The 22409-nt window shown below is 45.5% G+C and overlaps 3 protein-coding genes across 5 annotated transcripts in view; all 3 read right to left on the bottom strand.

Annotated features, from left to right (window-relative positions):
- On the bottom strand, positions 1-2651 carry rpsa (ribosomal protein SA). The gene is made up of 8 exons (XM_004071837.4): positions 2568-2651; positions 1842-2012; positions 1453-1571; positions 955-1200; positions 598-726; positions 338-497; positions 230-250; positions 1-141 (listed from the first exon to the last, which is right to left on the bottom strand). The coding sequence occupies exons 2-8, from the start codon at positions 1972-1974 to the stop codon at positions 44-46; spliced, it is 906 nt and encodes a 301-aa protein (XP_004071885.1). The 5' UTR covers positions 1975-2012; positions 2568-2651; the 3' UTR covers positions 1-43.
- Positions 2652-3678: 1027 nt separating this feature from the next.
- Positions 3679-6832, bottom strand: LOC101164809 (solute carrier family 25 member 38-A). Of its 2 annotated transcripts, none has more exons than XM_004071836.4 (8): positions 6615-6832; positions 5959-6114; positions 5651-5775; positions 5226-5310; positions 4958-5137; positions 4707-4875; positions 4462-4622; positions 3679-4372 (listed from the first exon to the last, which is right to left on the bottom strand). In XM_004071836.4, exons 2-8 carry the CDS (start codon positions 5971-5973, stop codon positions 4250-4252), a joined length of 858 nt encoding a protein of 285 aa, XP_004071884.1. In that variant the 5' UTR covers positions 5974-6114; positions 6615-6832; the 3' UTR covers positions 3679-4249. The 2 variants fall into 2 exon arrangements, with proteins under 2 accessions (XP_004071884.1, XP_020561150.1); XM_020705491.2 differs by having other exon boundaries at positions 4250-4372; positions 6565-6825.
- Positions 6833-8041: 1209 nt separating this feature from the next.
- The window catches only part of myh9 (myosin heavy chain 9), a 33689-nt gene continuing 19321 nt past the window's right edge, over positions 8042-22409 (bottom strand). For both annotated transcript variants that reach the window (XM_004071835.4, XM_011478580.3), the window contains 29 exons: positions 22167-22340; positions 21910-22083; positions 21716-21830; positions 20564-20751; positions 18637-18758; positions 18490-18559; positions 18256-18416; positions 18059-18167; positions 17839-17970; positions 17549-17755; positions 17334-17471; positions 17122-17245; positions 16874-17045; positions 16549-16761; positions 15756-15900; positions 15469-15675; positions 15244-15348; positions 14018-14170; positions 13688-13936; positions 13399-13611; positions 13109-13321; positions 12869-13030; positions 12656-12784; positions 12491-12579; positions 12294-12417; positions 12002-12210; positions 11322-11430; positions 9446-9618; positions 8042-9360 (listed from right to left, as the gene is read on the bottom strand). In XM_004071835.4, the coding sequence (XP_004071883.1) occupies positions 9246-9360; positions 9446-9618; positions 11322-11430; positions 12002-12210; positions 12294-12417; positions 12491-12579; positions 12656-12784; positions 12869-13030; positions 13109-13321; positions 13399-13611; positions 13688-13936; positions 14018-14170; positions 15244-15348; positions 15469-15675; positions 15756-15900; positions 16549-16761; positions 16874-17045; positions 17122-17245; positions 17334-17471; positions 17549-17755; positions 17839-17970; positions 18059-18167; positions 18256-18416; positions 18490-18559; positions 18637-18758; positions 20564-20751; positions 21716-21830; positions 21910-22083; positions 22167-22340 (4494 nt within the window). In that variant the 3' untranslated portion in view covers positions 8042-9245. The remainder of the gene's footprint in view (positions 9361-9445; positions 9619-11321; positions 11431-12001; positions 12211-12293; positions 12418-12490; positions 12580-12655; positions 12785-12868; positions 13031-13108; positions 13322-13398; positions 13612-13687; positions 13937-14017; positions 14171-15243; positions 15349-15468; positions 15676-15755; positions 15901-16548; positions 16762-16873; positions 17046-17121; positions 17246-17333; positions 17472-17548; positions 17756-17838; positions 17971-18058; positions 18168-18255; positions 18417-18489; positions 18560-18636; positions 18759-20563; positions 20752-21715; positions 21831-21909; positions 22084-22166; positions 22341-22409) is intronic.

The raw sequence follows: 22409 nt of genomic DNA, 5'->3' as shown, positions 1-22409 counted from the left end.
TAGAAGTGTACAAAACACTTTTATTGTTGCCATGGAGATTGATCTAAGACCAGTCGGCAGTGGCGCCACCCCAGTCAGAAGCTTGGGCAGTGGGAGCAGTGGACCAGTCATCTGTGGCAGGCTGAGTGCTCCAGTCCTCGGCTGCAAAAGAAAAGAAGATTATAGTTAATTCAAGAAGATTCAGTGAATATCTGCATATCTGTTTTATTATATACGGAGTAAATCTCACCTGGCTTGACAGTTCCAGCAGCTGTAATAGAAACATTTTGAATGTGAGAACGTGACAAAAATGAAGGTATTCAAGAGAGAAAAAAAGGAAAATGGAACAAAGTCTGACCAGCAGGGAATTGCTGAATGGGCACAGATGGCACAGCGACGCCCTCAGACCAGTCGGCGACCTCTGGCTGTGTGAACTCCGCTGCAGGAGCGGTCCATTCACCCTGGAACTCCTCCTTCACAACAGCCTTCTCAGCGGCGGCCTGCTCCTCCTTCTCAATCTAAAATAAAAACCAAATGATAAGCATTATAGCGCTTTACAATTAACGCCAGCGTTAAGATAATTCTAACAAGGATTTGTCAACAGGGCGCACGACTCACCTCCTCAGGATCCCTGTAGAAGTACAAATCAGGCATGACCTCCCATGGGTGCTCCCTGGAGATGGTTCCCCTCATCCTGAGAACCTCCCTGGCGAGCATCCACCACATGAGACCTACGGAGTGATGACCCTGAAAGACAAAACCCAAACATGAATACACAAAGTTCACAACCACTCATGCCATATGTTGCACAACCTTAACCTGCACCCCCTGAGTGGTACAGAAAGAGCATGTTAAAAACTGTGCCTTTGCATATAGCACACATCCTACACCCCGCACTGCACTGACATAACAGCGCCGGGCTCTAACAGTGTGCATATTCAACGCTGCATCAGGTTTTCTGGCAGGGTTTCAGACCTTGTTGTTGCAGGGGATCGAAATATCCACATAACGCAAGGGAGAGTCTGTGTTGCACAGAGCAATGGTGGGGATGTTGACATAGGAAGCCTCAGTCAGTGGCTGATGGTCAGCACGAGGATCGGTCACAATCAGGAGGCGGGGCTCCCTGAAAGCAGCCTGGATCTGATTGGTGAAAGTACCAGGGGTGAAGCGACCGTGGAAGGTGGTAGCTCCAGTGGCGGAGGCAAACTTTAGCACAGCTCTCTAGATTGGGCAGAAAACACTTCATCAAGACCTTAAACAAACAAATCATCAACGACAATCAATATTTTCATGACAGAACTGTGGCTCAGGTCACTATCAAACCCCAGTCATAGGACAGCCGCCCTCATGGTGTTAGCGAAACCCCGGCCTGCTTGCTTTCGCACACTTCCGACACCGAAACACTCACATCAGTGCCCGGCTTTAACGGTGTGCTTCAAACCCTTCAGGTTTGGGTTCAGTTCACTCATTTACCTGTCCAGTGTTTCTGGAAGAGATGACGCACACATCAGCTGGGTTCTCAATGGCAACAATTGCCCTGGCTGCCAGCAACAGCTTCTCCCAGGTCTTCTTCAGGTTAATGATGTACACACCTAAGAGCACAAGCAAGGATCAAAATGTTCGTGCTTAAAATCTCTGGGAATATGAGCTGTTGTAGGTTTAACAGTTTTATATTCTCCAATCGATTCACACAACTTCTCTCCAGGAACATATTTAAGTTGATTACCTACATTTGTCACGATGCGCATCTCATACTTTTCCTCAATTTTTAGAGATTTGATATAGCATACAAACTGTGCTTATTCCTTTATTCACTGCAAGGTAAAAACGATATGAAGCAGCCCCTTTTTTTGGCCTCTTACCATCACTTTTTCTCTTGTAGACATACTGCTCCATCTGGAAGTCCAGGTTGGTGCCTCCCAGATGAGTTCCTGCTGCCAGGAACTTGAGCACATCCTCCTCCTTCATTTGAAGGACATCCAGACCTCCGGACATCGTGACCGCTTTCCCCGAGTAACGAGTTTATGGGAGAGCTGGGACAAAGTGACACAGAAGCAAACCTTTACTCCACACACGGTAATGTTACTGCTTTAGTGGGATTCAATCAATCATACAGAAATATTGTTTAAGCATGTGAGGCAAGCGTATTTTAATTGCGAAATTTAACAGCAGAAATGCTTAATGTCTCGCGTTTCCTTTACATAGATCAAGCTTATACAAAAATTAGCCATAAGGCTAATTCTTGTAATAAGTGTAAGCCATAAGACATTTCATTTTTATTCCAAGCTAAAAATATATATTTCACATAAAAACGTTTATGAAGTTGTAAAAACTGTGATATGACCCTTAGATCAACATTAATGAGAAGAGGTTATGGAACGTTAAAAGAAGCGCGTGGTCGAAGCGGACGAGCTAGCTAGCTAGGAACATTAGCATTTGCAGCAAAAAAAAGAAATACAGACGTATTTAACGGGATAATTCATTTCTTGACTTTTAACATGAACACTGTACAACAATATTTAACATTTCTGTATAAGCAGTGTCATTAATACTGTCATTTTTGTTAAATTAGACGTGGTTTGGCTTACCACGAAACAACGCCGTATGGAAATCTGGCCACACGGTGAAAAAGAGGGAGCCTAGCGGAAATGACGTAAAATTTATACTGCATTTCGAAGCGTGTGATTGGTCGACTTGTGTGAACAGGATGTGGTTGTACCAGCTTTTGACCGCTAGGCGGTGTATTGTGGCGCACGTTGTAACAAGGTGGGAGAGGTTACCAGAGTTTGTGTGGCGGGTCGGATGAAGATCCCATATTAAGACAATGGAGATGGAAAGACCATATTAAGACAATGCTGAGACGTTGACTTCTCGGTGAAAGACTGACCTGTGTTGTAACACTGTGTTTGCCGGAGATAAAATGTTCCAGTAAACGGGATCATAGTGTGTACGCAACAACACACGTTGAGAAATAAATTAATAAAGCTTGTTAAACGGGTAAAAGTTTGCTTTGCACAATAAAGGCCTACATAGGTGGTTACAACAGAATGGGCCTTTACCACAGCATAGTAATGGAGGTGTTACTGATCAGGGTACCTGATGTTTAGGTTTGGATAAATGTCAAGGACATTAAAAAATGGGACATCAAACAAATACAAACGAAACACGCATGTGTCATAGCAGGACGTAGGACCCTTGGGGGCTATTCAGAGTAAAAACTGATGATCTAAAAACGCATATAGGAGTCCAAACTTTATATTACATTTTTTATTTATTTGGATAATTGGCATTTAATATATAGAAATGCTTTATTGATCCAAAATGAAGCGTGTGCAGCTTATTCTGTGTGTTGATCTCAATCGAACCTTGTGTTATCTCTAAATAATAATTCACTTTGAGTTTCAGCAGACATATCCATTTCCTTCTGTCCTTTTTTCCTATTTGATGTCAGGTCACCACACCCCCGGCGCTTATCTCTGTCTGCAGCGTGATAAGTCTTTGGCCCCAATGTTCCCACACAGCACAGCTATCGCATCTTTTACATCATTTATTGGTTTACGGTTTTGATAAATACATGTTTGAGTCCGGGCATGGCTCAGAGCGGGGTAGATATCCAATCAAGTTTCTTTTTTTTTTTTTAAACCCTAATCGGGTTTGGTGTCATGAAATCTCATAACAGAAGCTCAGAGGTCAAAAAAATGAGGTGCAGAATCATTTATTTTTGAAAGAGTTTGTGTACATACAAACAAATGTTTAGATCACAACAGTGTTTTATCCTCCTAAACATTGATTTAAAAAAAAGAGTATTGGCCCAGTGACGGTAAACAATAAAACAGTCGTGCACATTTTTCAAAATCACTTTTTTTGTCCGCTTAATTCAAGGAAACATTCAGCTCAGCTTCTCCTGCTGAGGAGCTTAAGGTGCAAAGCCATCATGAAGTGGAGTCACAACAGTTTTCCCCCCAGAGGTACTTTTGAGTTTCCGACATGCTGGAAATAACCTTCAGCCTCTGCAGCAGGTTTCCCATCTAAACTCACCGCGCAGCAGAAACTCTGTGCCTGCACAATCTGGAAGCTTTCTGCTCCACAGTCCACACTGGCGGTGTCTGCCGTCACCCACAGGAATGCGTCTCATTCATCAAACCTTCCACTTTTTCCCGTGACGTGAAGCGAGACCAGCTCTCTGCTCCCACTCATCGGTCTCAACGGTACAGTGAAAGAAAAAGTCACTGTCGTTCCTCTCTGGCTCTCTTCTCATCATCGTCCTCCTTCAGGACTTGAGCCCAATGTGCGCCATCATCTGCTCGTACACCGTCCAGGCCATGGCCGCCATCATGGTCCTCCTCAGAGAGCGAGGAAGGGCTCCTCTGAAGAAGCCCTGAGCTCCGTGTTCCTGATGGAGAAGACGGGGGCAAACATCAGTTACGGTCATGACGCCTCTTACGTGCAGGAGTGAGGAGAAAGGGAGGCTGAAGGTGCTACCGTGTAGATGTATCGGATGGCTTCCGCCGTCCTCAGCTGGGGATTGACCTGGACGTGCGTTTTGACGACGTCTGCAGGCTGCGTGATCAGAGAGGCCAGAACTCCGGCCAGGATGCCGCAGCTGAAGTTCGCAAGGGGTGCGGAGGGAGACGCGCCGACCTCTACGAGGAACACGCGACACACAAGTGAACAGTCAAATCAAACATATGAGCAAATGTTCCACAGAGGAGACGGTTCTTTCCTACCTGAGGGCAAAGCGGCTTTGGTCTGGCTGTAAAACATGACGTAGATGGCGGAGAAAGGGACGTCTCTGAGGAGAGTGGGCATGAGGCCAGAGTACAGAGCGGCGGGACCTTCAGTCTGACAGACGCTGCGCAGAGCGCCGCTCACGCTCACATAGCTGTACCTGCCACACTGCAGCAGACGACACGCTCAGCACAGCTCCACACCAACTTCCAATAATGACATTTAGCTTCAACCGTCGGGATTTGCTTACCTCAAAACGTGTTTTTATGACAGTAACTGGCAGCATTAGGACCCCCGCCACGGTCCGGGCTCCTCCCCCCAGCAGCACAGCCGGCAGGGGCCCCGGCCTGTCGTCCTGGTAAAAGTGCTGCTTCAGAGAGTAGTAGGTGCTGAAGTAGATCCCCACTCCTGGGATGGTCCGAGCAAAGGACTGGAGAACCAGAGGACAGCGTAACGCCCCGTCAGCTTTTTGTTCTACAATCACCACATGTGCAAAACCTTTTTCAAAGCCTCTGTACCGGTGAAACGCCCTTCCACAGCCCGAGGAGGCGCTCCGTCCGCACCACGCTGAGGAGCACCGTCATCATGCCCACTCTGCCCGACCTGACGGGGAACAGGAAGGTTTTTGTAATCAGTTTAAGTCCACAGGGTCAAATTTGGCCTTTTCGTTTTATTTCTTTGCTTCAAATGCTTTTGTTGTTGCTGTTGTTAGGTACTAATACCCAAAAGGAATAAAAAACAAAAGTAAAAATGAACTGAAACTCCATAGATGCCTATTGATCCAAATATGCACTTCTGCTCCAAAATAACCTTAATTTACTTAAAAGCAAAAGCGATTTTTTTTTTTAGCTGGAAATAAATTCAGCCGTCAAGGGATTAAAAGCCCTGAAGAAAACTGCTTTTGGGTTCTTCGGGGGTTAAAAGCGCGGCTGCGCACACTCACCCCGGCTGCACGGTGCTCTGCAGCGTCTGCAGGCGGGTTTTGACCAGGTCCAGAGGCTGGAACAGCAGGGTGGAGCAGGTCCCACTGAAGGAGCCACACATGAAGGCTTTAACTGCTGGGTGTGCCTGCAGGTTTAAGGGGGCAAAATGTTAAAAGAAGTCAGTGCAACTTTTCTCAAAAAAGCAAAATTATCTCCACTTTCATCTTTAACTCTAAGGATCAGCTTGTAAAGTTGCCGCCATAATAATAAAAAAAAGCGGTAAATTCATCCAAATGTAAAAGAGCAAAGACTATTTTGTGAAGCTCACCACAGACAGCTCCATAGTAGGTAAAGATTCTTCTCTTTGTATAGATTTCCACTTCTTTTAGCAGAATCCCCAGCAGAGAAGGATGAGGAGTCACGGGGCTGCTTGGAGCTGTCCGGTCCGGCTGCAGATGATGTGTGTGGTGCACAGCTCTGCCTACTGGATTAAAAAACACACGCAGCTCATTAAACGTAAAAAAAAGTCACATGATCAACGCTGTGTTCTCTGTTTGGGACCACGCAACACACAGCTACTGATTAACCGACTAATGGATGGTGGTCACTGCACGAGGATGGTGCTGCTGCTGGTCTTTACATGAATAAACTCAATGACTTCACATAAATACATTTTAAAAAAATGTTAAACATTTTACATGTAAAAAAAAATTGCAATAGAACATTCAAATATATAATAAACGTTGGTAAAGATAGGGTAAGTCAGTGTGTGTGTGTGTGTATATTTTATATATATATATATATATATATATATATATATATATATATATATCACTGATTTTGCTTGAAGTTTTTCTGTATTTTTATCGACACCAATATTAATAATAATAAAAGTAATTTAAAAAAATAATAATAATAATGAAAAAGTAAATACATAGGGAAAGGTTGTGCTGCGGTTAAAAAAGTAGTTCCGCTCTGACGAACCCTTTTTCCGGCGCAGTACCGTTTTGTCTTCCTCCGAGGCTTCGTAAAATGATACCGCGGACACTGTAGGCGAATTTAAACCTTTCCTATCATCAAATATGAAGCCCAGGGCGGCGTCAACACCGGACCAGCAGCGTCCACTGCCGGTTAAAGCCTGGCAGCTGTCCCACATCGATAACAAACCGGCCGGTTCCGGTTTGATGGACGTAGTAGTCAATGAGTGTGCTAAGCCCCGCCCACACCAGAAACACTGACGTCTGAACGTGACGTAATCGAATCGAATAGAACACAACTCAATTGTTATTCGGATAATATATATATTTTTTTATTACTGAGCATCAGTGGGAACTATTATTTTAAAACGGTCATAATTTAAAGCGAATTCAAATGAATATGATCTGTGTTTGCAGGTAAATATCTCACCTTTTTGGAACTTTGCTAAAAGAAGTTCTTTAAATTCATGATTTTGGCTATTTAGGTTTTTATTCTAGCATGAATGTGTAGTAATGAGTTGTATTTATTAAAGGGACATTTAAAAAGTAACTAAAATACTTTTTGTAATCTTGCTTGAGTACATTTATTATAATATAATTTCTTTCACAAATACTTAAATAAAACAAAAGTTAAATCACCAGAAGGATGGTAAACAGAAGCACAATTTTCAAGGCTGGATTTAACTTCATGAAATTACAAGAAAACTTATATAATTCTTTGTTATCTTAATTATCAAACTAAATGCTTGTTAAGTTTTTTTTCCACTATTTTTTATTCCTACTCGAGTTTAAATAACTGGAATTTAAAATGGAAGAAGAAAAAAACTTTCAGGTAAACCTTTGGCCAATTTTAATAATTTTTGATCAACTTCTTTGAATTTAATGTTAATTGTTTACATTTATATTTAAATTCTTTTCAAAGTGAAACCAAATCGATGAAATGATACAATACCAAGTGAAGGCATTATTGAATAATAGTCCAGGAAAATATGTAATTTAATTTGTGAGAAAGAACCATTTTAAATCGAACTTTGCGAAAGTACCCCAGTAGTTTAGTTAGTTTGTGAAATTAGTTCTTAACTTGACTTATAGTTTGGAAACAAAACTAGAAAGTATTTTTTTAGACTCTTTAAACAGACAAATTTGCATCTTTTTATCCATCTGCCCATATCCCCGTTTCCATACACACATTTGAATACTGATGCAATACTTATGTATGCGCACAATTTTGTTTCGGGGTAAAATAAAGAAAATTCCCCATTTCATTTCAAATAGAAGTGATCCGATTCAATCCAGCTCAAGCTGGTTTAGTTATTTTAAGTGGGACACACTGCCCCCTGCTGGTGATACCACAGTGTTGCAGGAAAAAAAAAGTTTTAATGCCTTAAAACGTCTTAGATAAAAAGATACAAATAAATAAAAACAATGTCGTTGTTTTCAGTTTTAAAAGCATATTTATTACCACACCTTACAACATGATTTCAGAAATGCAGACAAACATTACAAAATAACAGATCGTTTTTTTTTATTTGTTTTTTTATAGATTTCCATTGTTTAATAAGTGCGAAAGATGTGAATCTTGATGTGAGCGGGCATTGCTGAGTAACAACAACATCCTCCCACTTTCCAGCAGTGTGAGCCAAAAGCTGAGCCCTGGGCACAGCCTGCGAGAGGGTCATCTCATCCTGAACCGCTTCTACAAACTGTTCAAAACCCGGCCGCCAACACAGACGCCACGAGCCGACGGGGTCCTATTGGTCGGCCAAAGGTGGACGGGTTACAGTGAGGAAGAGCGTCCCTTACTCCCCAACCAGCCTCTGGGTCTCCCGTCAACAAGCTGTGCCCTGAGAATACAGTGTGTGCCGTGAGGACAACAACCCAAAAACTACCCCACCATTTACCCCGGACACAAACACTGACAGTGATACACATAGAAATCAATACACAACCAGAAAAATACAAAAGAAACCTGCCCAGTAGCTGCATTTAAGGCTTTTAGTGTGTTGGCACTGACGATACGAGCGCGGTCCTTCAAAACGTCTCTTTCGATATTTGAAGGAAAATTCAGTGGTTTACGGCCATCTGTGTTTTTTTTCCCTCTCAGTGCAAAAATAAACCATTTTTAAGCACAAAATCCAATAATGTTTCAGCTAAACTGCCTTTTTTTAAAGTGAAATCTGATTTAAAAAAAGCCATAAATTGTAGCATTGACTGCAGCTAAACAGGCTGATGTCAGGATGCAGAAGTCAAAGAACAAAGCTAACCTGAAGCGCAAACTTCCATACTTTTTTATAAAAACATCTGCGTAAGATACACCTCTATAGATTGAGATAGTACTTTGGTCCCCTTCCAGTAATCCTCTTCATTTAAACACGTCTTTTGTCTTCATCAATTAGAAAAATAGATCCTAAATCAGGACTATTATTAGTGAAAATTTTCCTTATAAAAATATCATTTTCTAGTCTACTTTTCCCAGAGAATGAAAAAAGAAGCAAAGGAAACAAAAAAAAATGACCCAAACGTTAAGATGATTGTCGGACTTCCCCGTCGTCTGTGTGGCTGTAAATGTGTGGGTGCATAGATGGATTCGTGTGGTGGGTTTGGGTCCGTCGGTTCAGCTTCCGAGGCCGCCGGCTGCTCATTCAGGCTTGGGCTCGGGCGTCTCCGCCTTTGGCTCCCCCTCCTCGTCGCTTTCGACGGCGGGGTTGTTGCGGGAGACGGCGCGGCGCATCGGGAAAGGCAGGTCCCCGCGTCTTAAAGGAACAGAAACACCCATCAAGAGTTCAGGTCCTGCTGGTTTCTGCAGGTCAGAAGAGCTTCCCTGCGGCTTCTGCTCACCTGAGCTTGTTCTTCAGGGAGGTGACCTCTCGGTTCATTGACTCGGCGGACTCCGTGGCGTCGTCCAGCTCGCGCTGCAGCTTCCGTTGGGTGGCCTTGGCTCTCTGAGCTTCGTCCTCGGCCTCCTCCAGCTGACGCTTCAGCTGCTTCATTCTCATGTTCAGCTTGTCACTCTGAAACGATGCATGAAATGCTGACGATCAGAACGCGATTTACGGCTAAAGTATGGGTTACCAAAACTATCTGAAAGATTTTAAAAACAGTTGACAACAGAAATTGATGCCCTGAAGACTCATGATGACGGTTTCTAAGGCTGCATTTACACTGCAGGTCTTGATGCCCAAATCCGATTTTCTGACTATATCCGATTTTTTTGACGACCCGCTTACATCATCTTTTAAAAGTGACCCGCATCCGATTTTTGCATTTACACTATACAATGCTGAAACTATCAAACGTAGACGTTCTGAGGACTACGTAACGTAGCAGCATTTGCGCCTTCCGTGGACCTCTATCGGACTTTTGTGATTGCGGTTGTCATGGAAGCAACGCAGCGACGTAAGGTGACGTTGCCTTTGGCGCTCCTGAGGGGATGTGCGGGACAGGAAAAAGGAGGGCTGCTCTGCCAGTTTATGTGCTCTCTCTGAGTTTTGAACGAGGAAGTGTTTGCAGACGTTGTGCTGTACTAACAGTTTGATCAAAGCAAAGAAATAAACGGCTTCTAGCCTGTTCCAGAGCAACGGTGTTCCGCTTCATTAGTTACCGTTTGCCTCCCGACCGGGACCGGACCGGGAATAACAGCGGTTTCCGACTACGGTCTGAAGCCTGAGGCTGAAATGTAACACTCTGACAGCAAAATCAGCGCACAAAAGCACCTTAATAAGTCATCTGATCTCAGTTGGTGGTCTCCTGAGTCGATGTCACTGACGTACGACTCGCATTTACTGGGGAATATCCGATTTGTCTGCTTAAATGGCACACGCAAAGGCACGTATCCGATTCGTATCCGATTTATTTCCACATATGAATGAGGCCTGAATCCGATCTGAGAAAAACGGAATCCATGCGCTTTTGTCCTGCATACACGTTCACCGGTCATTTCCGATCTGTGCCACATGAGAGGAAGAAAAATAAAAATCTGAATCGGGTCACTTGAACCATGCAGTGTAAATGCGGCGTAATAGACACTGAAGCTTGTGGAAAGCAACTTTTCTCAGCTTCAGTGTTCATCGGAATGACGTTGATTGTGTAAACACCTCACTGCAGGAAAAGTGTTGCATGTCAGCGTGAAGCGGCTTTATTTCATTTACTTCCTTGAACAGTTGAGCGTGTAAATGTTTGAGGAGTTACAAAGACCCACTCTGTGTTTTTAACATGTTCTTTTTCTGACGATAGAGGACTTACCTTGAGAAAATCAAGCTTAAAATTGCATTTCTGAGTATTTCTTTATTCAAATCGTTAATCAGGAGCAGACTATTCGTCTGCAGTTTGAAAAAGATTGTAGAAAAATCACACCGGATGGGCTACAAGCTCCCTGCTCCGCTCCATTCTGATGCATCCACTAGCGGACCAACAGATCCATGAATGTCTTTGTTTTCGTCGTCTGAGCTGGAATCTGGATCTAAACTGTCCGGCTGGATGGTTCTGATATTTTTGGTTTTGTTGCATTGCTAACGTTAGCTCAGCTAGAGACGGGGAGAGTGGGTGGGGTTGCTCCGCAGCAGCGGTACCGCGTAGGCATATTTCCAATGAAATACTGCCGCTCTGCGGAAACTATGTCCTCAGGTTTTTCGATTTGAGCTAAAACATCCTAAACATAGCTAAGAGAGCACTAGGAAGGACAGATCAAAGGAGGACTCGAAAGGTCTCGACTCACCTGGTCTTTGTGCTGCTCTGCGCTGCGCCTCTCGTCATCCACCTGCAGGATGACCTCCTTCAGCTTCTTCTCGGTGCGTCTCACCAGCTTGGTGGCCGCCTGCCTCTCCCTGAATAAAGACACGGGTTAATAGGACTCTCGCTTTGTGAGACGCAGAAGGTTTGAAAGGACAGATTTAGTAAAAACGTGATCAAACTATTTTGGGAGGAAATCATGTTAGTGTATGAATATGGTGTGAATGATGATGGAATATTGTCATATAAATGTGTGTACTAGTTTAGAAAGTGAAGTTATTTAAGCTACGTTCCCATCAGGCATGTGACGTGCATTTAGCATACGTTGTTCACACTGGTCAAGCGGGGAGGGGCTTCTTCTTCTGCTGTTTACTAGCGCGGGGGGAGGCTTGGTGTGAAATGTCGAAGCGGTGCAAATAAATCCAAGTCCCCGATTGGTCAAAGCTCAACCTGGGTTAAATTTCAACGCGCGTTCAGTTGTGTTTTTTCGTAGAGCCTGAAAACTGTCTTTAAAAAAACTGTGGAAGCCCAAAACACACATCTGTGTTTACGGAGACCTTTCATTGGAAGTGGTTGCCTGATTGTGCATTAGGATTCATGTGAAAGTATACATTTGGTAATAAAAAAAATAGGTAAAAAAAAAGCTAGGAAGGGTTCAGTCTTTACTTGGACTCCATCTCCAGCTGTTCCTCCAGCTGAGCGACCTTCGCCTCCAGGGCAGCCATGTTGGCCTTGTACTTGGACTTGACGGTTCCCTCCAGGTCCTGCAGCTTCAGTTTCAGCTCCTTGTTCTGGCGCTCCAGCTGGGCTCGGGCCCCCTCCACCCTCTGAGAGTTGCTGCGCTCGGCGGTCAGCTCCAGGTTGACCTGATCCGTCTGAAGGAGACCAACGTTTCAGAGTGAGTCTGTTTGTCTAACCCTCACCCAAAGACCAGACGTGAAGGCCTGGTCCAACCCACCTGCAGCATGGCCTTCTTCATGCGGTCATTCATCAGCTCGGTGTTGCACTGCTCCTCCTCCAGCTCCTCCTCCAGCTGAGCGATGCGTGCCTCCAGGCGCCTCCTCTCCTCTGCAGCCAGGGCGCTTGAAGGCAAACGGAGCGTGAGCTTTGCAGACACAGACAGCGATGCAGACCGATTCTTCAGCGGGCTCTCACCTCTTTCCGCCCTGGTTGTTGATCTCATCCTGCAGCTCGTCTCTCTCCTGCTGGGCCTGTCTCTTTAGCCGCTCTGCAGAGGCCAACTCCTGCTCGGATGCAGAGAAAATACTTTTAGGGAATTATGCCGAGGGAAAGGACACAAAGCAAAGCCCGCCTGCAGACCTCTTGGATCTGGATCATTTCAGCCTCCATGGCTTTCAGCTTCTTCTCCGTCTCCTTGCTCAGGGCCAGGATCTCCTCCCTGGACATGCGGGTTTCATCCAGCTCCCTCACAAGGTCCTTCATCTGACCCTAAAAGCAAGAGGTTTAGAAAGGATTCTTATCTTTGAAACACAAACTGGGCTACTTCAAATAAATCCTTTGTGTCGTTCTCACTTGAATCTTCTTGAGCTGTTTCAGAGCATCGTCCCGGCTCTTGTTGGCCATGTCGATGCCCGACTCCAGCTCCTTCAGGTCCAGCTCCAGTTTCTTCCGAGCGGCAAGCGCGGCAGAGCGCTGCTTCCTCTCATCCTCCAGCTCCATCTCCATCTCACGCACCTGAGGACGCACATAACCAGCTTTTCCACCAGATCCTAAAGAATCGTCCACTCCAGCGTGACGGCCGCGGTTCCTCACCTGTTTGATCAGAGCCCTCTTCTTCTCCTCGCCCATCTCGTCTCGCCCTGCCAGGTCCCTCTCGTGCTGAGCCTTCATGGCCTGCATATTGACCTCCAGGCGCAGCTTGGCGTCCTCTGTGGCCTGCAGCTCGTCCTCCAGCTCCTCCAGCTGAGTCTTCATCTCCTCCAGCTGCTGCTCCATGGTACGTTTAGCCTTCTCCAATTCGTGGACCTGACGACCGTTTAGAAGAAGAATTTAGAGCAGTGTAAAAACCAGCTGAGCTCAGAGAGAAGCTCCTCCAGACTTACGTTCTTCCCGACGTCGTCCTTCGATGACATCAGGTCTTCCATTTCGGCGCGCAGTGCCTTGTTGGTGCGGTCCAGCTCCTCCTTGGCGTCCATCAGAGACTCCAGCTCGCGGGTCAAGGCCAGCGCCCGCGTCTCCTTCTCACGGGCCTCGGCCTCAGCGCGGTCACGCTCCTCTGCGTAGCGAGCAGAGATGGTCTTCTCTTCTGCCAGCATCTGCAGAACCAGAGCAACAGATGTTCACGCGTTCAGCGGCTCCCCGTTAACCTAACCTGCGAGGGCTCAGGCTGACCTGGTCAAATTTCTTCTGCTTCTTCTCCAGGTTGGAGACGATCTGTCGGAGGTGGTCCTGGTCCACCAGCAGGTCGTCCAGCTCCTGCTGGAGGCGCGTCTTTGTTTTGTCCAGCTTGTCATAGGCTGCGCATTTCTCATCGAAGCGCTGGACCGTCGCCTCCAGATCCCTCTGAAGCTTCTTCTTTCCTTCCTCAGCTGACTCCAAACATCCGGAGTCCTGGTCTATCTTCTTCTTCATCTCGGTGAGCTGTTGGGAGGTCAACGCACAGGGGGGTAAGCGTCACAGAAGCGGCATCGCTGATCAGTTCAGAGGAGAACGGCGCTTTACCTGAGCCTGCACCGCCTGAAGCTGCTTCTCCACGTTCCTCTTGGCTCCCTCCTCCTCCTCCAGCTGCTCCTTCAGGTTGTTCTGTTCCTCCTCCAGCTGCCGCAGACGTGTGTTCAGAGACAGTTTCTGGCGAGTCTCTTCCTGAAGGAGTTCCTGTACGAAAGACGGAGGACATGCTCTGAGCACGATTTTAAACGATCCTGAAGGAGTTTTAGTCAATAAATGTTTAGTTCTTTTCCCATCGCTGGAGTCTGAAGGGCGTGTTTCATTCAAAAGTAACTTTTATGAGCTTCTAAGTTTATACTAATTAGGACTGTCAATGGCGGAAAACGTAACAGTCTTCCGCTTCGCGTCGGACTATCAGGCTTCCACGGTGTGTGTCAATTTCTCAAGATGCAAACTTTGTCAGGCTTTTTCCCCAATTGTACCACTTAAAAAGAAAATAAATATTCAGCCAATTTTTAGTACTTTATTCTTTTTTTTTCCAGTTTAGATCGCTTTTTCACAAAAAGCGGACTATTTGATACGTAGTGTTCCGACCTCCGATCTCGACTGCAGCGGCAAAGGAAAGCGACATCTATATGCTGGTCGTCACGATGTGTTCAATAAAGCATCCGTTCAGAGAGAAAATTCACCTCCTAGCGCTCGTTTTTTTTCAGATGATGAAGCTAAAGGTTGTTTTAAAGTGATCCAAAACATTTAAGCTATGTGACCGGCAGTGCATCCACACCAGGCAGCCAATCAGAATCGAGCATTCACCTGGACCACGGTATAAAATGCAGAAACACAATGTTTTTTGGTTTTTTTATGGCTGTACATCAGCATTTGTTTTCTTGGAGTATTAATGCAGACATATAAATCTTTACCAAAAATATTACACTTCTATGCTATCTGGGTCAACAATTTAACACATTTTAAAATATCAGACAGTAAAAATGAAGGAAACATTTTCTCTGCAGCCTATTTTTGTTCAAAAGCTGCATATTTTCATAAAAGTTACTTAGTAAAAACATTGTGAGTAATAAAAACCCAGAAGTGTGATTAATTTAATTATTTTTAATCGATTGGAGATCGAGTCGTCTTTCTTCCAGGAAGGAAAATGACTTGTATTTCATAAATATGTGTTCTTTAAGGTGCCAAAGGTGATATATCATCATATATGTGGATATAGTTTACTCTGAAAGGCTTTTTGGTCACAGCTGGACCTCGGCTCTATGGAAATATACCTGAACATCCTGCAGCTGTGACTCCACAGAGAAGTAGTCCTTGGAAACCTTTATGGACTTGCCCTCCGCCTCACTCAGAAGGCTGTTGACATTCTCCAGCTCCGCCTGTGGGTCAACAACAGACGCAGCTCGTCACCACAGTGTTTGAAAGGAGACAGACTTGTCAGATCTGTAGAAACGTGCATCTTTAAAAAAAAAAAAGAGTTTCCTGTTGCGAGGTTTTACCTGCACTTTGGTCAGCTTGTCAGTCATCTCCGTCCTCTGGCGCTCGCTCTCCGTGAATTTGAGCTGCAGCTCCTGGACCTGAGCTTCGGCCTTCTTCCTGCGATGCTCGGACTCTCCTTTGCCCTGCATCAGCGTCTGCACCTCGATGCTCAGCTCGTTCTTCTCGGACTCCAGGGCCTGTTTGGCCTTCTCCATCGACACTTTGTTCTGCAGGGGCAGACGTGAAGTTGTTTGCGTTTCTTCTTGTATACTTTTATAGAGTAAACGTGAGTTTGTGCGAGTCGAACCCTCTTGGCCTGTTCCAGCTGCTCGTTGAGCTCATCGAAGGCCTGACCGTGCTTCTGCCGCAGCTCTGCCAGCTGCTGCTCGTGGACCTTGGCTTCGTCTTCCAGAGTCTTCTTCAGCTGGGCCACCTCGGTTTCACGTTTGGTCCTGGAGGAACAATGAGGAAGAGCGCGGTGGCATGAGCAACGAGAACAGAATGTGATGATGCACATAGAAAGGTTTAGATCAAAAAGAGAAGACATTTCCCGAAAAAGAAAAATCTAACTGAACAAAATTGTTCATTTCAATCAACACAAATGTGTTAAATTTACTTTAAGAACGAAAAGCCAGTTTTTAATGGAAAACAAAAGAAAGTCCTAAATTTAATATGAACTGAATCGAGTCTTAAATTTGTGTCCAAAAGCCTAAATTACTGCATTTTCCACACTATGAGGTGAACCTAAAAGCTTTCCATTTTTTCCAAACAATGCCAGTGCGTCTTACGATCCGGAGTGCCTTCCATGTGGCTCATTTCTGGTTGCGTTTTTCCAGAGGTGCACGGCGCTTTGACAACACGTGGAGTTAGCGTCGTCACGGTAACACTGGTTTTAGCGGCAGCAGTCTGTTTTTTTTTTTTACATGTTGCAGAGTTACAGGTTTGGTGAACACGCTAACGTGTAGCGCGTTACAAACAGGTTCTAGAGTAACTGCAAAAGCAGTTCTTCAAGTCTGACCGACGGACTTGTATCCGACTCTATTGTCTCGTTTGATGCGCCTAGTTCCGTTCGCCTAATACAAGTCAAGTCAGATCTTCACCTGAGCTCCTGCTGAGCTGCGGTTGTGTCCAGCGTGTCCTCCAGCTCGGTCTTCAGGGCCTCCAGCTCCTCTCCCAGGTCTCTGCGGTGCTTCTCTGCTTTGGCGCGGGCCTGCTTCTCCAGCTCCAGATCCTCCTGCAGTTCAGAGAGCTGGGCCTCCAACTCCCGGATCTTCTTCTGAGCCATGTTCTTCTGCGCGGCTTCCTCCTCGATCCTTTAGGACAGGACAGATTCTTCATATTTGATGCGAAATGTTTTCCAAATGCTCCAACTTAAGAGCCTCCTATCAGAGTTGACGTCTCTGAATGTTTGGAGCGCGGACACACCTGGCCAGAGCTGCCTGGAGCTCCTCCTCCTTCTTGGCGAGCTGGGCGCGGAGCTCGGCGATCTGAGCCTGCAGCTCAGCGATCTGATCGTGGGTCTCAGTGAAGTCGCCCTCCAGCTTGCGGCGGTTTTTCTCCAGCTCCTGCCTCTGCTTCTCCTCCCGGCGCAGTCGGTCTAAAAAGAGAAAAACGATGAAGAAGGAAGTGGAATCCACAGGACAGAACCTTCTGGATTTGCTTTTCTTCCCGACCTTCCAGGTCTGTGATCATGGCCTCGTGCTTCGTCTTGAGTTTCTGCAAGCTCTTGGATTTCTCCTCCTCCTCTGCCAGGTTGGTGGTGAACTCAGAGATCCTCTCCTCCATCAACTTCTTCTCCTGCATTTACAAGAAAAATAAAAAGATTTTGATAAATAATTAACTTACATCCAAATTCTTCAGAAGCTTAGAGGCCATTGATCCTAACCTTGAGGAGTTTGTTGTTCTGGTCATCTAAAACCATGACCTCCTCTTCAATCTTCTTCATCTTGGCTTCCAGAGTGACCTTCTCCAGCTGGAGCTTCTGCCTGGCCGCCTCTTCCTCGTCCAGCTGCTGCTCCAGGTCCTGTGTGGAGACAGATGTGCAGGGCTCAGACGCGCAGAAATGTTTGACATGCGGACGGCGTCTGGTTTTCTGCTTACGGTGATGTTCTGCTGCATTTTCTTCCTTTCCGTTGCCAGTTGGGAAGCGCGCTCCTCTTCCTCCTCCACGCGGGCCTCCAGGTCGTGAAGGATCTCCTCCAGCTCCTGCTTCTTGGCAGCCAAACGAGCCCTCATCTCCTCCGCCTCAGCGCAGAGCTCCGTCTCGGCCTGCAGCTGCTCCTGAAGAGCCATCTTCTCGGCATTCAGCTAGAAACAAACACACCTGGCGGTGAGCGCGTGCTCACGATCGACCGCACCCCACCTGGAATCCCCTCCCCGAACATCTGTACCTGCTGGTGTTTTTGCTCCATTTCCAGCAGCTGCTCCTCAGCATACAACTGCTTCTCCTTAATCTTGTTGAGCTCTTCATCCTTGGCCTGCATCTCCTCTTCCTGTCTGCTGACCTGCAGCAGAGGCTTCACCTGAAAGCCGAGACGGTACAAGGGTTTAGTTAGAAAGGCAGGTTTGAAACGAGAGCTCAGCAGGTTAAGATGATCAGCAGATGCTCACCTTAGTGAAGAGCCTCCACCACTGCCAGTTCCTGAGTTTAAGGTAAGCAGCACAGTTCCTCTGGATCACCTTCATCGCAGTCAGCTGCTGCTGTCTCTTTGCAAACGCCCTGTCAAGCAAAGACAGATGATTGTTTTTTTCATTCTGCTAAAAAAACAAAAACAAACATGGTGCCCAACATGGAATGAAGGTCTTACTTGCGGGCCACGTGGCCTCGGCACCAAGCCTGGAAGCTGATGATGATGTCTGTGATCTTCATGTCCCGCTCTTCTTCCAGATGAGCCAGAACTCCAGCTCTGAAGAAGACTTTGCTCTGCCCGATGCGGTACAGGTTCGGATCCAGCTCCAGACTTTTGATCTAGCAGGATAAACGGGAAGTTCAGTCGGACGGTCAGTGCAGATGCAGGAGAGAACGTCTGCAGCAGACCCACCATGAGCACACAGGCCTGCTTTCCGTCCATGAATCCCTTGGGGATGGCGTTGGGGGTGAGGATTTCATACCTAAGATGAAAGGCAGGAAGGTGGGTCAGATCCAGCACGGGGAACAGAGAGCAGAGCCACTCTGTCCCATCTGTTACCTCTGCCTGAACTCCTGGAAGACGATGCGGTTGGGGAATCCCTGTCTGCAGATACGGATGCCCTCCAGAACACCGTTACACCTCAGCTGGTCCAGAACCAGATGTGGTTCCAGTTTGCCGGCCTGAAAAGTCATAAAACGCATAGATATGAAGCTTAAACAGGAGCAATGAGAGGTTATTAGAAAAGCCCAATTTATCCGGAGAACTACTTAAACCATTTAACCTCATGTGACCTTCACAGAAAAGGAAACGTTTTTTCTCTCTCCAGTATCTAGAGCCCTTTTCTTAGTCCATTGATATAGAAAGAAAAAATCTGCTCAAAGATGGAAGATTTATGTCGATCTGGAGAGATGCACAAATCTGTACAGAGGAGACTGATTGACAAGGTTTCTAGCCAATCAGGAGGCAGAACGCCAAACGCTGCTTAAAAAACACGCAAATTGCACTGTGGAAAAAATTTAGCAAGACTGCAAAGACTTCAAGCGATATTAGCATTGAAATAGTTTTTAAAAACACAACTATCCTAAATGTATCTGCTTCTACAGAAATGTAGTCACGTCTTTCCAGGTTAAACATTTGGATGAATCGAAAATGAAAGAAATTCTATTTTTTACATAAAGAAATTTGAACAGGTAATTTCCAGAAGTTGAGTAACCGGCTGAGCGGCAAAAAGTTTCAAAGAAGATTTTAAGTCCAGCTGAAATGACTAAACTTCAAGACGACGACACATGAATGAGAACCTCCGTTTGTAATTTCCAGTTCATTTGGACACATTTTACATCCATTTACATTTTTTATTTACATTTGATCAAAATAGATCCTCAAAGACTTTGATGAAGTCAAAGACGGTTTTGATCGAGAAAAAGTAACTATAATGACTTCATAGCGTTGACAGTCGCTGTACCGACTTGCAGAACAACACTGAACAATCCTGAAATCCCTGTTTTTCAGCGGCTTATAGTGGAATTTGAAAAGTGACTTCCGGGTAGAGAGTGTGTTTGTGTAGTGAATCACTGTTTTCTCCTTAAGAAAATATGAACTATCTAATATATAATGCAAAATTTACCTCATTAGGATTTGCTAAATTAGTCTATTGATTGAAAAATCTTTTTTTTTTCTAAGACATGAAATTAATACATTTTTAAAGTTTAAATCTTCTCTAACTTAAGAAAATATCTTCAGAACTGATACAACAGAAATGAACATTTACTTTCGGAAAATCAAATCTAAGGTTGCCAGATAGTTGGAATGGCTAAACTACAACCGACGTTTTCTCATTCGGGAAGCAAGTCGTGGTTATTTTCAATCTGCAACACCAGATTAGATCCACAGAGGTCACACAGTTTGGATTATAATTCAGATGGGATTTTTACTCAAAATCTGTGCAAATAGAGAGACATAAATAAATGTTTTAGTAAATGTAAGCCTAGACAGGGTTCTACGGACCTACAGATGTTTATTTGGGGATTTTTAAGAGCATTTAACATCTAATTTAAGGTTGTACAAAGAAAAAAACCAGAAACAAAACAAAGTCTGACGCTTTTTTCTCTACAAAAGTAATTTGATCACAGGGATCCACATGGTTACAAGTTTAGATTGTTCCAAGAGGATTTCTAATGACTGTTTTAGCCACTAAAAGTCATTTCTCCATGAATTTGCACACCCCACACCCACGATCTTTAGCTAAATGAGGCTAACGTTGTGACACTGTGCATCCTGGAAACATTTTCTTTTCAGTGACAGGAATGTGTTGAACATCAAATGAATTCACCAGAATTTAAGACAATCTAATCTTTTTAAGGCCTTGTTTTAGTTTAATTAAATTTAAGACTGATCTGTAGACACCCTGCTGGAGGGGGTCGCAGAGGGTGAAAAGTGTTTAAAAACGATCTTCAAATCCTGCAGACTGGAGAGAATTCGCATGTACCTTCTTTTCATGGTTGGGGATGATGCAGCGGACAAAGTTGGGGTTGGTGTTCCTCAGCGTGGCCATCAGCTTGGACAGCTGCTCCTTGTAGAGCTGACCCACCGTCCGGAACATACCCTTCCGGGTCTTAAAGGCGCCGGGCATCTCGGACATGCCGGACACCTTATCCAGGCCCACGATGCGATCGACTGGACGGCAGGAGAGAGGGGGGAACAAAGTCAGAGGAGGTTCATCTGACAGCGAGGAGAATTTGGCCGAGCACAGATCACAATGCACAAGAAAAGTAAGGATGAAGGATCATCTCCAGACCTCCTAGTTAAAAAAATAAATAAATACAAAATCAAGACACACCAGGCCAGAGGAAGGGGTTGAGTGAAACACCACAGAAATCACTAAGCCAATGTGAAGGGCAACACAAGAAGCTAGTGAAATGTGGAGAGAGAACACACCAGAACCAAACACACACACAAGTATGTCTTCAATGCAGTGAAGAGAGCCACCTGTCATCCTTAGCTGTCGCTGGGAGTGAAACGTAAGTGCAATGATGGGCTCAGGTATGTATGTGTGCCAGCAAGGTGACAGTTCGGTGCTTGCAGTGACAACAACAAACCAAACCCATGCAGTATATACCCATTTCTGCATTGTTGCAGTACCCATGACCAACACCAGGGGGCCCCAAACAACACTATCGCACAGAGGGAGAAAAGGAGAGTTTAATGAAAGAACTGAAAGGAGGACTGAAGGCTTTCACGGTTCAAAAGGCTGGTTAAAGACTGGTTAAAGCACGTTTACATTTTTGTTTCAGAGAAATCCAAGACATCTGGGGTTGGAGACATAACAGATGGAAATAAGTGGATGGAAGTCACCGGGAGAAAGAAAAAGAAACCTTTTCACCTGAATCTGAATGCAGAATAGGAAAACGCTGATAAAAATACGCTCTCTGACAACTCTGTATCTCTGGGAGCCGGCGAGACAAACATGGAGACAGAAACGGGGCGTGACAGGGACAGACCGCAGTTGGGGTTTGAAAGAAGGTAAAAACGGAGGAGCAATACACCAGACGGTAAAAGAGAAGAGAAGGAAACGTGAAACAAAGAGTCAACGAGAAACACACATTGGGGCAGGGACTCGTGCCTCCACTGCCGGACTCACCGTCCTTCCAGAGCTCGGACACAAACTTGTCGGTGGACTGGTTGAGCAGCGTTGTCACGTTGTCGTTCAGAGGGTCCATGTTCTTCATCAACCACTCGTCGGCTTTGTAGTCCACCTGAAGCAGGAGCCATTAAGACGGCTGTTCACCACTTCTTCACGACAGAACCGTTTGAGACAGATCGGACCGCGTTTACCTTCCCAGCATAATGAAAGATGGAGAAATCGGCGTCATCCTTCAGCTTTTTGGGTTTGAAGAACTTGGGGTGTGTGCCCTGCTCCTGGAACACTTTCTCCACAAAGCTCTTGTCTGTTGCTTTTGGGAACCAGCACTCCTCATCCAGCAGAGCCAGGATACCCGGTGGACTGGCCTGGACAAGACAGTTTTTGGAGGTTGACCAATTAACCGTCAGCAAGTGCAACAGGTGAAGTTTGCGGAGGAGATCCAGCTCACCGGCTTCTCGATGAGCTCGATGCAGGGCTGCAGGTCCAGGCCGAAGTCGATGAAGCTCCACTCGATGCCCTCCCTCTGGTACTCCTCCTGCTCCAGGATGAACATGGTGTGGTTGAAGAGCTGCTGCAGCTTCTCGTTGGTGTAGTTGATGCACAGCTGCTCGAACGAGTTCAGCTGAGGAGAGAAGAGAAGAAAGCAGTCAAGACTTCTGCAGGTTCTGATTGATAGTTTGTGAGCTTGTTC

Source organism: Oryzias latipes, chromosome 8 (assembly GCF_002234675.1).
Source record: "Oryzias latipes chromosome 8, ASM223467v1".
NCBI lineage: Eukaryota > Metazoa > Chordata > Actinopteri > Beloniformes > Adrianichthyidae > Oryzias > Oryzias latipes.
This window is presented reverse-complemented; position numbering and strand designations above follow the sequence as displayed.

What these genes read in the sequence shown, in the direction of transcription:
- rpsa (XM_004071837.4), bottom strand. Translation starts at nt 1,974, where the DNA reads ATGTCCGGAGGTCTGGATGTCCTTCAAATGAAGGAGGAGGATGTGCTC. An exon ending in CTTCCAGAAACACTGGACAG is followed by an intron (nt 1,201 to 1,452) that starts GTAAATGAGTGA and finishes TGCCCAATCTAG; the next exon opens with AGAGCTGTGCTAAAGTTTGC. An exon ending in CATTCAGCAATTCCCTGCTG is followed by an intron (nt 251 to 337) that starts GTCAGACTTTGT and finishes TTTCTATTACAG; the next exon opens with CTGCTGGAACTGTCAAGCCA.
- LOC101164809 (XM_004071836.4), bottom strand. An exon ending in TCATAAAAACACGTTTTGAG is followed by an intron (nt 4,876 to 4,957) that starts GTAAGCAAATCC and finishes CGTCTGCTGCAG; the next exon opens with TGTGGCAGGTACAGCTATGT. An exon ending in CAAAGCCGCTTTGCCCTCAG is followed by an intron (nt 4,623 to 4,706) that starts GTAGGAAAGAAC and finishes TGTTCCTCGTAG; the next exon opens with AGGTCGGCGCGTCTCCCTCC.